This window comes from Molossus molossus, unplaced genomic scaffold (assembly GCF_014108415.1).
Source record: "Molossus molossus isolate mMolMol1 unplaced genomic scaffold, mMolMol1.p scaffold_m16_p_14, whole genome shotgun sequence".
In the NCBI taxonomy this organism is placed as follows: Eukaryota; Metazoa; Chordata; class Mammalia; order Chiroptera; family Molossidae; genus Molossus; species Molossus molossus.
In genome coordinates this window covers 68,470,283-68,486,242 of record NW_023425349.1, presented here as the reverse complement: position 1 = coordinate 68,486,242, position 15,960 = coordinate 68,470,283, and the positions used below count along the sequence as shown (strand labels likewise).

Here is a 15,960-nt window from a genome sequence, read left to right as displayed (position 1 = left end):
GTTGTCAATCTTTTCATTTCATCTTTGCAAATATTTTTAATCTATGTCAACAGAGGCACAAGTGTTTCCACATTTATTTCACTAATATTGATTTTTTTTACCCCATTTTGGCAAGTCAATAATTTTGAATTATTAATTTAAATTAAGGATTCACACAAGGTTTAAGTTCATGTGCCCTCGTTTTAAAATATAATCTTTTATGTTAAAATTCAAATTTAACTTGTTCCGTTCAATATCTTAAAGATTATACTACCTTCTGTAATGTCTGCTCCAACATTTCTTTCCCATTCTTCTCTGGAGTACTCTTCTTGACCCCGTCATCTTCACCATATCTAAACAGTTGTTCTGGTAGAGAATAAATAATATATTATGTTACCTCATACACTGCTAAAACACTGTCCTGTAATTTTAAGGAACAAGGTTCTACGGTTTCTCAATTATGAATAATCTAGTCTATTTTATTGTCAAGTACATGGCCAATAAATAAAGGCTGACTTTTTTAAAGATTTTTAGTCACATTATTATGTATCTTTGTAGTGTCAATTCTTTTTTCAGTGTACGATTTTCAAAGGTGCAACAGATCTGCAGGTTAACAATGCTGTACATTTATTCTTAGTTTTATTCTTTTGTAGACTATTCCCCCTTTGCCTTAAAAGCTGAATTCACTGCCTTTTTATCTACACAAGTCACTAGTAGTTTTGTTCTCTGGATCTTGTTCCCAGCCAGGAGGTTCAGAGTGACTGCTGAACAAAGCAAACAGTAACAGAATTAGGCTGGACTAAAACTGTAACATCCCTACCACCCCTTTATTTTCAAGTAAAAGACCATGCATTGGGTAGAGTGAACCATAAATATCACATTTCCAGAATAACTGTGTTTTATAACAAATAAAAACCCAGGTAATGGATGAAATTATTTCTAGAAATCATTCCTATACTTGCCATGCATTTGACTATGAAATCTTTTCAACCAACCAAAAATATACAAGCAACATAGTAACTTGAATATAACCTTAGTTAATATTATTAAAATTGAAATACATTAAAACCTATAAATATATTTTTGTTATCAGATAAATTACTGTGACAAATCTAACTAACATTTTCTTAGTGAATTATTTTTGGGATGAAATAGTTCTCAAAGAATAAAAAAGGGAGCAAAAAATAACACATAATCCTAAAAGGATAAATATCTGTGTTAGACTGAAATTATTTTGCTTTAAAGTATGCCTGGCTGCTGTGGGTCAGTGTAAAACTTTGATTTATCAACAAAGGGAAAAAAAAAAACCACAATATTATTCTCTGTAGAGTAGAAATCCTCTTGGTATAAACAGTGACTAATAAGTTTGTTAGAGTGAATTAGGCATTTCTTTTGTCTTTGAAACATGACATATCCAATTAAAACTTCTGTACTTATGAAATAAATAGAACACTATCTTAAGGATAATAAAAGCTAGAATAGGTAGAATTTGCCACCTGGGGAATATGTACCTTTACCTTGATAATAGTTTATTGGTTCCCAAGTTTATTTTTCTAGCCCCCTAACACCACGGTGCTGAATTCATTTACAACACTCTTTCAGTAACATAGAAATAATATGCAAATACAATTCATCTGTTCTAGTCATTTAACTATCCCCTACAGTTCCAAGTGTGTTATTTACTCTCAAAAATACCAAGAAAATAGTTCTATTTACAAAGAACATAGAGTGCTAACAATAACTAAATAATTTCATTAAAATAAAGGATAAAGATTGATTTAAAATTAGTTTGGTTGCTCCTTTATGCTCCTTTATGGTATTAGCAAGGTCCACTGGTGTCTGGCTGGCCATGTCCACTCATGGTTGTCTGTTACAAATAATAAAAAATAAAAAGAGAATTGTCCCATGAAAAAAATAAAAATAAAAATAAATAAAATAAAAATAAAAATAAAACTGGTAGAGACTATAGACCCAGAGACATAGAAGTAGGGTACAGACTGACAAACCTCAGAAGAGGGGCTGGAGAGAGGGAAGAGATAAACCACAGAACTTATATGCATGTATGCATAACCAATGGACATAGGCAATGCAGGGGACGGGGCGGGAGTTGGGGGAGATTGGGAGGAGGGTGTCAAAGGGGGAAAAAGGAGAAACATCTGTAACAAAAATAAATTAATAAAAATAATTTTTAAAAAATTGGTAGAGAGAAACCCATTAACCAGCAGGAAATAAAGAATCACCTTTCTGCATGTTTGATGCCACACAACTGAAAGAAGACAACCTATCACTTTGAGAAGAGCCTTAGACATGCAACCAGGATGCATGGGTTTGAACTCTGGGCAAATAACTTTTATAGTTATTATTTTAATACCATATGAGTGTTTTCTTTGCTAAGACTTTTAAATATTAATTTAATCCTCTTAGTAGGTATATGATGTAGACCATATTATCTGTCTGTATCTGTCACTGTAAGCTTGGCAACTTCCCAATACTTCAAAATATTTCAGGGGAGATCAGTGGTGATGTTAATGATTGTTGTTTTTACTATTGTATAACAAAATGTGTCAACATTTGGAAAATCTAACTCAGTGAACAAATATTGCTCGCATAACCGATATATGATGTTACAATATTGTGCATGGGTAAATGACTATTTAAAATGCACAATAGACCATGGGATTTTAAATTAACAGAGTATAAATTGTCCAATGACATGGTTTTTTATTGCAAGTAACCTTTATAAAACTGCCATTTATCTAGTTTTTGTAATATCAATAAAGAATATTCACAATTGCCCTGGCCGGTTTGGCTCAGTGGTTAGAGCGTTGATCTGCGGTCCAGAGAGACCTGGGTTCGATTCCCACTAAGGGCAAGTACCTCGGTTGCAATTTGTCCCCAGCCCTGGTTGGGTCATGCAGGTGGCAACCACTCGATGTGTCCCTTTCATGTCGATCTCCCTCTCTCTCTCTCTCTCTCTCCCCCCCCTCCCACTCTATCTGAAAAAAATATGGAAAAATGTCCTCGGGTGAGAATAAAAAAAAAAGAATATTCACAATTATCAGAAAATACAATTAAAATGTTGCTTCCTTTTCCAACTACATATCTGTGTGAGACTGGATTTTTCTTGTATATTTAAATAAGATCGACACATTGGCTGAGTACAAAAGCAGATAGAAGATTCTATTTTCTTCCATTAGACACATTAGATTGGAAATATGTAATGTAATGCCAGTTTTTTCATTTAAAAATTATTTTCATGAAAACATGTAATTTAATTTAACATATAATAGGTTTATTATAATTACTATTTTAAAATAAACAATTTTTAAAAACTTAAAAAAAAAAGTTTATTTCTCACATTTGTGGATTTTAAAAAGAATACTCAAGTAGCTAAGCCCAGGCATGGAGAAAAGCAAGAAACCAACACTGAGCTCCTTGATTTTCTTGTCAAAGATCTCAAGATTTGGAAAATAAACAAAGAGGAGTAGTCAGAAATACACACTTTTATTTTTTCCTATGGTGGAAATCACTTTACAGATGACTCATTTTTCCTACATGTTTTCCTTTTCTTTTTACTACTATAAAAATTCATTCTGATTTATATTCTTTTTCAAGAGTTCTGTCTCTGTCCATCTTTCTTTGTTTTTTTAACTTTTAAGTTTGCTTATTCATAGTTATTTAAATTTATTTTATTCTAGCTTCTATGAGAAATTTAATACAGTCATGTAAATGTATTAACTTAGTTTCTCTGACTTATATCAGCCATTTTACATGCTTATCAGTGAAGTTCAGGCTCTACGTTGGATGAAAACTGCTGAGTCAAAAAACCCTGGAAGGTCTCTAAAATTACGACCAGGAGGCAATCCCATTGACTTGTTATATGATCAGGCAAAAGAAATCACTAACTACCTTTATTGGGCAATTCCTAAGTCTTTTCCAAAGCCTACTAATTGGAATAAAATTCAGGCTTGTTCAGAAATGTCTGATGAACCTGTTTATGACTATTAAGTTGACTTCAGATGGCTTTCCAAGAAAATTCTGGTCTTTCAGATGTTGATTCCATTCAGGTACTTTTTAACTCTACATTTATTAATGGGCTGAACAGAGAATTTTCTCTTTTAGTTAAAAGAACCAGAATGGAATGGGAAACTGTCCACTCCAAATTTAGTTAATTTGGCAAACCACCTTGCTCACACTCTAGATGAGTTACCTGAAAGACCACTAAAATTCTTAACTTTCAACTCTGGCATATGAAGGTCCCTACACAAGAAAACAAAATCTTCTTAGTTTCTGCTGTTATTGCAAAGAGCCAGGACCCTGGAAAAGAGATTGTCACATATTTAAGCACTTCAGACCCCTTCAGCCTTCTAACCAGTCCTTTCAGTGTCCTAATTCCCAATGACAGGACTCCAAGTAACTACAGGGGCCCCTCACAATCCTCCTCTTATTTGGCTCAGAGAAACCACTCTCCAAATTGGGAAGGAATCTCTATCTTTTGACACAGAAGCCACACTCTCAGTGATCAACCCCACTACTATAAAGCAGCTCCTGCCTCAAAGTAGTTAAATAGTTCAAATAGTAGGGATCTCTAATACACTTCAACAGGTTCCTATAATCCCCTTTTGTTTAGGTCCTTTGAGAGATATTCATCATTTTCTCCTTCGTCCCACATTCCTATTCATTTATTAGGTCAAGACTTGTTATAAAAGTAATCCTGCTGGAATTTCTTTCTCCCAAAAGAATGAAATAATTCTAGAATTTGACAGTAGCCATCAAATTAGCCAATCAGATGAATTACATGACCCTTGGACATTTAATGCTCCATTTCTGACAGTTCTATAGCTGAATCTGAGAGTGCCAATCATTTGTCCCTAGTGGTTCAGCTGACATCCCTCTTTATGGGCAAAATCTTCAACTGATATTGGTAGAATCCAAAGTGTACCTCCTATCAAGATTCAAATATAACTCTTAAAACCTCTTTCTAGAATCAATTAATACCCTACAAATAAAGGAATCCTTCAAGGTATAAAGTCCATACTAGAAGATTACAAAACTCAGGACCTCAATATTCCTTGCACTAGTTCCTGTAATACTCCCCTTTTGCCTGTGAGAAAACCCAAGGTTTGTCCAGGACCTCCAAACAACAAATAACATTGTTATCACTTGACATCCCATTGTTCCCAACCCTCATGTACCACTAATATCCACTCCAAAAGAAAGTAAATTATTCATTGTGATTGATTTATGCAGTGCATTCTTTAGTATTCTAGTTGATGAAGCTAGCCAATATCTACTGGCCTTCACTTGGGAAGGAAAACAAGTCACCTAGACAATAATACCTCAGGGTTCTATTAAGAGCCCTTATTTCTCCCAAATCCTGAAGGTTGGTCTGAATGATATGAAGTTCTAGGGGTTCTATTTGCCGCAATATGTGTATGACTTGCTTCTTTGCTCTTCCTCCCAAGTCTCCTCACAGGAAAGCATCCACTGGCTAAAGTTTTTAGCCTTTAAGGGACATAAAGTCCCCCTGGAGAAAATGTAGTTTGTCCAAAGCCAGGTTTGATATTTAGAGCATCTGATATCTGAATAAGGGCTTCACCTATATCAGCTAAGCTTCATGGTGTCCTAAGTCTCCAAAACCCAAACTAAGGTATCAATTCCAAGGTTTTCTTGGGCTAGTTGGTTATTGCTGAAATTGGACCCCAAATCTCTCTCTTATGGCCAAATCTTTGTATGTTTTACTAAAGAACAAAAATCCCAGCCCAATTTTATTGACAACATAGCTTTCAAAGCCTTCAAAGAGTTTAATAAATGCACCTCCCCTTGGGTATGCCAAATACTAGATTTGCCTTTTCCTTTTTGTATATGGAAAGGAAGGGAATGCCTTTGGGGTATTCACCACAAAACATGAGGGCCACCATCAATTCACAGGGTATTATAGCCACCAACTGGACCCTGTGGCACCATGAATTAACCCCCTTTGCCTTAGCACCATTACTGCAAATACCCTTTTAGTTAAGGGCACCAAAGAACTCATTGTGGGATCCCCTTTAACCATCCTTCTACTCCATGCAGTAGAAGCTCTCCTGAATTCTCATTCTACTCGACATTTTTTCAGTCACCTGCCTCACCTCCTATGAAGTCCTTTTATTGACCGCTCCTCATATTACTCTTTCACATTTTTTTAATTGTCACCCATAGATATGTTTTCATTAATTTGAGAGAGAGAGAAAAAAGAAAAAGAGAGAGAGAGAGAAAAAAACAACAACAACACTGATGTGAGAGAGAAATATTGATCAGTTGCCTCCTATATACATACTGACTGGGGATCGAACCTGCAACTTGGATATATGCCTCAACCAGGAATCCAACCTACAACCTTTTGGTGCATGGGACAATGCTCCAACCAATTGAACCACCCAGCCAGGGTTCTTTCATATTTTTATAACCTTAACTCTGCTACTCTTCTTCCCTCTATTACTGATGAAGCCCTTCACAACTGCTTAACACTGATGGACCACCTCCTTACCCCTAGTGATGATCTATAGAAAACTATTTTAAGTAATGCCAACTTCTCATGGTTCACTGGTGGTTCTTATTAGAAAGGTAATTATGGCATATATTGTGCTGGAAATATCAACACCCCTTGATGTAACTAAAGTGGCACTTTTGCCTTAGGCTACTATGACCCAGGCCCAACAAGCTGAATTATAAGTGCTCATACTTAATACTAATAGTAGATATGCTTTTGGAGTAGTCCATGATTTTGGAATATTGTGGAAACAACATGGCTTTCTTACTTCCAACAGAAATAAAATGTAAAATGGCCCATATATTCAGGAATTATTGGATGCTATACTTCTACTTGATGCTTTAGCTCTTATTAAAATCCCAATTTTAAACTTGACTCTCTGGAAACTAAGGGAAATTACCTTGCTGACACTTTCACAAGGAATGCTGCCTTTAGAGGGATCAACAGCATTTAAGCATCTGTCATGGTCCAAAGGCATATTTTCCCAAATGGTAACAGGAAAACTAGCTAGAGAAGCCCAACAATTGGCCTCAGAGAAGGAAAAACAAGATTGGAAATCCAACAATTATTGATTTGATAAAAAGAGAAAGCTCTGGTTCAAACCAAATAGCAACCCAATTCCACCAAAGATTAAAACCCCCACTCCTAACTACTATATAAGAACTGAACCATCAGTCAACTGATAGCAATCAATATTGGTGGGGAAATATTAACAAGGCTGCAAAATGCACTTACCTCACTTGTTCCACTTGTCCAAAGTACAACTCAGGGAAGCCTATTCACATTGCTCCCAGACATTTTAAATTGTCTAATGGACTATTCAAGGGCTGGCCAATAGATTTCACACAGCTTACCCTGTTTCATGGATATAAATGTGTCTTAGTCATGGTCTGTATGTTTCTCAGAGGACTGAAGCTTTCCCTTGTACGTAGGCTACTGTCTCTTCTGTGGCTAAAATCCTTTTGGAAAGGTTCATCCCTACCTGGGGATCTCCTCTTGAACTCCACAATGATTGGAGAATCCATTTTACCAATCCGGTACTTCAACAAGACTGTATTATTTGGCCAGTTTTACATCACTTACACTGCACTTACCACCCTCAATCCTCAGGTTTAATTAAATGCATTAACGGTATCATTAAGACAATTAATGTTTGTACAGGCTCTCCAAATACCTTGGCTAAAAGCATTGCCATTGGTCCTTGTAAATCTCAAGTCTATCCCCTTTAGAATTCATAAACTCTAATCCTTTGCGATAATCACAGGACACCCTATACACCTGGTCACTGCCTCTTTTGATCTATAGCTGATGAAAAGAGATATAATTCAATATAATAAAGGCCTAATTGATTCTATCAAAATTAACCAGGTCCTGGAGGATCAGTCATTTCATAGAGCACACCAGGGAGATGAAGATCTTAAGCAGCACACTTTCCAACCTGGAGATTTCATTTTCCGGAAAAGACACCTCCAGAAAGACTCTTCAGTCTTGCTGTACTGCTATGATGTACTGCTAACCAACCCTTGTAGCCAAACTCCAGGGAATTGATGCCTAGATTCTTGTGACACATCTAAAGAAAGCACCTAACCCTAACTGGACCTGCACATCATCTGATGAACTGACAATAAAGATTTCCCTGAAATTGCAATAGATGAATTCTGATGAGACAATTTTCCCAAGATGTCCTAACCAGGACTACTTAAAGCTGCCTTCCTGACCCTTGATGCTGACTCAGTGATTTAGATGCTCTCTGATGCATATGATCATGATAACATATGAACTTTAGATAAAAAGTACCTGAAAATTTTTCTTTTACCCTTCCTTATTACTCGAATGTGACCACAATAGGTTTCTAATCTGTGCAATTTCCCTCTTATGATCTTATTTGGTTGTTCTGGGGTGACAGTAATCCTGAAGACACTCTTCTTCATTTTGACTCAGTCCTCAGTACTTTTCCTCACTGGGCCCTCCCTCTAGGCCCTCATCCAAGGCTTAGATCAATAAAAATAAAGGAGAGTTTTGTTCAAGGCTCCTTTGGCATAGGTAACCCCTATGACTGTGCTGATCCATCTGATCCTCAACAGAAATGCAGTTCCATGGGGGAAGGTGGAAGAGGGGGAGTTGGTGCTTTCTCTACTTTAGCCTCTTCTTATAGAGTAAGTGATTAAAGTTTCAACTGTTACTTTCATTTTTGTCTATTATCTTAAATCAGCTACTTAGACACCTGGCAGCTCAGCTTTCTGTAGCTCAGTTGAGATTATGTGGGATTGTATTAAAGATTCACTACAATATGAATTGCAATTTTCAGTAAAGAGAAATTTAGTGTGGTAAGGGCTTAAGATGTTCATGTGGGAATTCTAGAGGAGGTAAAACTGATTTGAGAGGTAAGGTAGTGCGTTGTTGTTGTTTTTTAAAGGACATGCTTAACATTTGAGATCTTGTAAAAATAGCCAGGGAAAAATATGTAGTAGGAAATAAGAAATATACATCTGGTACTTGGAGAGAGGCTACTAGTCATAAAGATTTAGGATTTTAAAAAACAAATTAATAAAAATAATTTAATTAAAAAAAGATTTTGGATTTTAATCCCAGAAAAATATGTTCAATGATAATAAAAGTAATTCAGAGACATCAGATTTACCCTTCCATATTTTATAACCAAAAACTAGACAAAATATATGAAATAACAGCTTTCAGACATCAGGCAAGAGATAATACAAGGTAGACATCCTTGAAAGCAGGAAAACATATGAAATGAGCTCTATGATTTCTCCAGCTTACTGCCCTATACAGAATTTCCAGGTCACAGCACAGAAATCGGGGACCTAAATGGAGTCTGGTGATCTTGATCTTCCTCAATTGAAGAGACAGATACCAGAGTCTAGGAAGGCCAAGGAAGCAAGAGTTTGCGGGAAAAAGTGCCAGAGAGAAGTGATCTTCTCAGAGACAGAAAGAGCCCTAAAGATCTACAGAAGGTCCCCGTTGAGTCTTTAGTTAAGTACATGAGTAAAGAACCCAAAAAAAAGATCTACCTAAAAGGTCTAAAGAAAACTATCTCCAAAACTCACACAGGCCCCACAGTAGTTCATGCTCCAAAAAGTAGAGTGAGAAAAAATAGACACTTACATAGGGTCAAAAAATATATAAGAATAACAGAATTCTCACCAGAAATAATTTTAGCCAGAAGATAGTAGAGTAAAAATTTTAATGTACAAATAAAATTGTCAATGAAGAATTCTATACTTATTAAAAATATCTTTCAAAAATAGAGATTCTTTTTCAAGTGTATAAAAGCTGAAAAAATTAATCACCAGCAGATGTGTACTCCAAAAAATATTAAAGGGATTCCTTCAAGGAGAAAGAAAATGATACCAAATATAAATCTGGATCTACAGAAAGGAATGAAGAACAGCAAAAAATGGTTTTCAAAGAAAGACAAGAACATACAGTTGGTTACATCTAAGACTACAGGCTAAAGACAAGTAACAATTTGAATCACTGGGATCACCCCTTCCAGACCAGGAAAAAAATCTCTATTAGGTAGACTGATCTGAACACTTAACAAAATATAGACTTAAAATTCAGTCTGGAAGAAAACAGGTAAACGAAGAACCTACCCAACCCCTGAATTTCATATTATATGAATAAGCTCAGTAAAGAGATGATAAGACATCCACAGGAAAAAAGTGGTAATTTGAAGTGTTAAGGCAATAAATTAAGAATCAAGCTCTGGCCAATTTGGCTCAGCAGTTGGAGAGTCGGCCTGCGGACCAGAGAGTCCCGGGTTCAGTTCCCGCTAGGGGCATGTACCAACCAAAAAAAAAAAGAATAAAAAACATCACTGTAGATCTAAATGAAATAACAGAAAGAATAAAGGAAACAACATGCATAGCTAAAAACTGAATTACTGGAGATAAACTAATTGTAGAAGAAAAAGACAAAGATTAAAGAATCAAAAGAAAACAGATATAAAATCAGACTCTGTGTGTGTGTGTGTGTGTGTGTGTGTAGCATAAAGATAAGCAATGCCCTTGAATTAGAGTATTAAAAATGGACTGAAGGAAAATCTTAATTAACAAATAATAAGTTACATAGATAATCTAAGAAAACATAATTTAAAACAAAGCATGTCAGGACATAGTCTATTTAAATTTCAGAAAAGCAAATTGAAAAAGGTATAAACTCAAATACATAGCAAAAGCAAGTTACATCCAAAGCAAGGAGTTGAAACATATTCTCAAACACATAAACTTCTACAAATATGACTATTTTGATTCCTTCTTGAAACAAACCATACTTTCAATTATATCTTCCAACCAAGAAATAATCCAAAATAAAGAACTCATAATAGAAAGCCCATGGCTTTAAACAAATGTGATGAGTACTGAGATCACTATATACAGACATACCTAATTTTCTTGTGCTTTACTTCACTGCACTCCACAGACACTGCATTTTCATCAACATCAAGGCAAGAACCTCCACCAGCAAAAGATTATGCCTCATCAAAGGTTCAGATGATTGTTAGCAGTTTTTAGCAATAAAGTACTTTTAACTAAGGTATGTACATTGTTTCATTCAACATAATGCCCTAGCATACTTAATAGCCTACAGTATAATAAAACATAACCTTTATATATACTGGGAAACCAAAAAAATTCACATGACTTGCTTTACTGCAATATTTGCTTTTATGTGGAACCAAACCTACAATATCTCTGAGGTGTGCCTGCAAGAATTTAAAACTAGGAAATCATTGGTGCAATATATAAATTTATAGACTTTGACAAAATTAACAGGTAATTAATGAAAAAAACTCAAGATGAATTGGAAACAAAATATTTTGCAAAAATTATGGTTTTTTCATCTTACAAGGCAATGTGTTAATTTTTAACATATCCTGAAATTAAAATATATATTTTAAAAATTACAAAGTAATTCCATCTTCAATAACTTAGCAAATTTTCTTTTTAATCTCAGTAGGGACGTTAGGAAGTTAATATCTCTTGAAGTAGTAAAACATTTATCTGAAGTTCAACAACAGTTCCTTTATTTTTATATGTTTTTATTTGGTTGGTTCAAAATTTCTAAAAATATGTAAATATCTCTTTTTTAAAAATATATATATTATAATTCATTTTTTACTTAATTTCTCTATCTAGGCTTCTTTCTATATTAATATGAAAAGACTTTTGAGCTGATAATTATTTAATAATTAAATTCTGGTTTTTACATGTTTGTGAATTACTTTGTTTTCTTTTTTTCATTCTTTCTTATTGCTTGAATGTTTTTAAAATGCATATTTTTTCCAAAACAACAAAGTTATTGTTTTTTGGAAGTAAACCAAGGATCAGTATTAGAGAATCCCAATAGTTAAGGAGAAAAAAATGGAAAGAAGTTCCAGTAGAAAATTGAGAAGATACAGGAAAGAAATGTTGAAGGTGAAACAGGAAAAACAAATGTTTCAGAAACCAATGAAAAGGGTAAACTTAAAATATTATATATCAATCAATGGTGTAAAATAAAGGGGTTCAAATATTGGCCCTGACAAGACACCAGTGACCTATGTAAAAGCAATTGAAATAAAAATAATAATTGGGACAATAGCCAGATGAGTGGTACATGAAAATTTAATTATGAAGTATAAATTATCAACACCTAAAACATATGTTAATTGGTAACAATTAAACTGTATCAAGGTCAAATAAGAAGAAATCCTGTCAAATCAACCTTATTTACTTTTTTTCTAATAAGGTGTTAAAGTATAGACAGAAGTCTTATAGTAAACATAGTTATCTTGATTTTAACAGAGGAATACATTTGCATTGGAATGGATACATTCCTTCTTACTGAACACTGAGGCTATTAGGCAGGCAGGTTGCAAAATTGCAGATACCCAAGTTCATTCTAACTCTGAAATTTTGATTCCAGAACAAATGTCAACAGTTAGAGCATAAGCCCACAGACCAAAGAGTTAAGGATTCAATTCTGGTCAAGGGCATGAACCTTGGTTGTGGTTTGATCCCTCACCCTGGTCGGGGTCATGCGGGAGGCAACCAAGAGATGTATCTCTTTCACATAGATGTTTCTCTCTCTCTCACTCTCTCTCTCTCTCCTTCCCTCACTACTGCTCTGTCTGAAAATCAATGAAAAACTATTCTCAGGTGAGGATTTAAAAAAAACAAAAAGCTAGTAAAACTTTATCAATAAATAATAAAAACAAATTATGTTCTTTTCCTTAGAAAATGTACCTTATTTGAATTTTTAATAAATGAAAAGTTTACTGACTTTTAGGTGTCCTATTTAACTTTCCCATGAGAGGTAAAAATGTTAATGAGATATCAACTACAAAGCAGTGGGAAAAGGGGGAAAGTGTATGATTCTTAGAAGAAGTTGAAAATAAAACATCAAGAACTAGGTAACTTAAAAACGCCTACATTAAATATTTATTCTCACAAAAATTTACCTTCTCTTGCCCTGGCCGGTTTGGCTCAGCAGTTAGAGTGTCAGGCTGCGGTCCAGAGAGACCTGGGTTTGGTTCCCGCTAAGGGCACGTACCTTGGTTACAGTTTGTCCCCGACCCTGGTTGGGTCGTGCGGGTGGCAGTCACTCGATGTGTCCCTTTCATGTCGATGTTTCTCTCTCTCTCTCTCTCTCTCTCTCTCTCCCTCCCAACTCTATCTGAACAAAAAATAGATGTATGTCCTCAGGTGAGGATAAAAAAAAAAAATTTACCTTCTCTTTTCTCTGCTATCTGTGTATTCAATTCTTGTATTGTTGCTTTGTCAATAGATATATGCACTTTAAGTTTATCCAATTCTTCCTGAAGATTCATCCTATAAAAATTAACATGGTAAGTAATTATTTAAAAGAATAACATAACAAACAAATAATGGCAGCAGGTTATTTTAAAATACACAAATTAACTCTGGCTGGTGTTGCTCAGTTGATAGAACATATAGGTGCTAAAGAGTCACAGGTTCAATTCTGGATCAATGGCACATACCTGGATTGTAGGTTCAACCTCTAGCCCCACTTGGGGTGAGTTTGGGAAGCAACTGATTGATGTGTCTCTCTCACATCAGTGTTTCTCTCTCTGTCTGTCCCCCTCCCTCCTTCCCTCCTTCCACTCTCTCTAAACATCAATGGAAAAAATATGCTCAGGTGAGGATTAACAAAAAAATTTTTTAATGTTGAAGGAATGAAAAAGATGTAACATATATTTTTTAAAATAGGGATTTACAAAACAAAAGAAGACAAATAAAAAATAAAACAAAAAAATATATAGAAATGATCAATAAAACTAAAACTATTAATAATAATAACATAGTAATTGAAATTTGAAGCTCAGTGGATGGGTTAAAATAGCTCACAGAAAAGCTAATGAAAATTGGTAAAATCAAAGACCATACAAAGAAACAAAGAAAAGGAAAACAGTAAGGATGTATAAAGTGTGTTGGAATGAAAAGTCCAGAAAGCAACTAATAGAAATTATTCAAGGAGAGAACTGAGAAGATTTGGGGGAAGAGGGGAGAGACATTATTCAAAATGCAAGGACTGAAGATTGAGAACTGAGAAAAAGTACAAATAAACAGATTAAGAAAGCATCAAAAAATGCAAACAGGATAAATAAAACTATTCACACTTAGAAACATAGTGAAAATGTAGGATACCAAAGAAAAAGAGACAATTTTAAAATCCACCAAATCGCAAAGAAAAATCAATAGCAACTAAAGAACTTTGAAATGACAGCACATTTCTCATAAACAAGAAAGGTCAGAAGGAAAATAAGTAATTATTTTACACATTCCAAGGTTTACTATTCATGCATCATAGATGAAAGAGCTATTAAAAATATTTTTTAAGTAAAAAAATAAACTCAAAAGTAATGAATGAAAACAAAATAGGCAATGATAATGACAGACATTTTTAAATGTATACATGAGGCTAAACAAATATTATATGCAAAGCAATCATAACAATATTGGAATGAAGGTAGAGATAATAAGGTAGGACTAAAGTTCTGAACAACAAAATCATATGAGAAAATGGAAAGGATCAGAGGTAAAGCATTTTACAATCTTTGCATTGTTGTACCAGGATAGATGTACTGATGAACTTTGGACATTGTCAAATAAATGATGTATGTTATAATTTTAAGAAAAAGCATTTAAAGAAAGAAAAACAAATATAAAATTTTCAAATCGGAAGAAGTCAAAAAGAGAAATAGAGAAAATGTAATCAAATCAAGTTTGGATTAGGTTCCTGCTTTGTTTAGCTTAGAACATGGAACAAACTGAAGCAAGATGCCCCCACAAAGAAAAAGCAGATGGAGGTCATCTCAATTTAGTTTTCCTTGGCGCTTAGATCACTAACCCAGCAGAACAAAGAGCTATAGTTGTTGGAAATGTTATTTCTTGCTCCTTTAGAGATATTTTATACTTACAGTTTGTTCTTTTTCAGGAAGAACTCACATAATCCCTACTTCTATAAGAAGTATTTATAAACATTAGGGGCCACCTTATTCTTGAGTCAAACTAAGTTTCAAGGAAACCACATCTCACTGGCTGTTTGGAGGAAAGGCTGACAGAGTCAGTGCCCAGGCACTCCTGAACGAAATGAATATTGCCTATCTACTGACTATTCACTTAATTTTGTGTTTGAAATTTATACTCTGTTGGGTATGAGGACCACAATTCAGAATCTACTTCTTATTGGACAAATATATGAATTGATTATATTCAGATGCTGGACAATAACTAGCAAAGAACTATGATCTCCGAGGGAGACAAAATCAATAAAGTGAAAGTTAGAGTCCTTACAACTGATTAAATTTAGTTTTGTTTTGTTTTTAACTTTTTTTTTTCTGTATTGAATTTTGAGAGGAAGTGAGAGAGAGAGACAGAAACATCCATGAGAGAGAACATCCATTGGGGATCAGGCCCACAACCTGGGCATGTGTCCTGACTGGGAATTGAACCAGCCACCTCTTGGTGCGTGGGTCGATGCTCAACCACTGTGTCATACCGGCCGGACTTAATTTAGTTTTAAATCCTAGCTCTAGAAATTATCTCCCCCAACACCCAGATTTAGTCTTTTGCCCAGATTATCAGCAACCCCTGAGGCAGTAGAAGAGAATAAACCCAGACCTGCCTAACAGTCACATGGTTCAGGCTAAAATAGATATCTTAACCTAAATTATGTTTCAGTTACTGAGCCCTAAATTGAATGACCCCCTGGCTACTTGCCCATAAAACTGTGTTAGCATAGGTAGCTAGTTAGGTATTAACAAAAGAGAACTGAGCCAGACATCTAATTAAGCCAGATTAACGAGGAAGTTACAGTTTCACAGACATCTCTGGGGACAGCTGCATCCTCCACCAAGGGGACTTAATCCCTAAATTAGGCAGGAGCAGGCAGAAAAGACCAGTTTTCCAATCTCCCTGGGG

General features: G+C 34.8%; 1 protein-coding gene across 1 annotated transcript in view; it reads right to left on the bottom strand.

The window, feature by feature from the left end:
• The window catches only part of CNTLN (centlein), a 320,561-nt gene that overhangs the window by 103,541 nt on the left and 201,060 nt on the right, over positions 1-15,960 (bottom strand). The window contains exons 13-14 of the mRNA XM_036261826.1: positions 13,247-13,347; positions 254-345 (exon numbers count right to left, since the gene is read on the bottom strand). Coding sequence (XP_036117719.1) covers positions 254-345; positions 13,247-13,347 — 193 coding nt within the window. The remainder of the gene's footprint in view (positions 1-253; positions 346-13,246; positions 13,348-15,960) is intronic.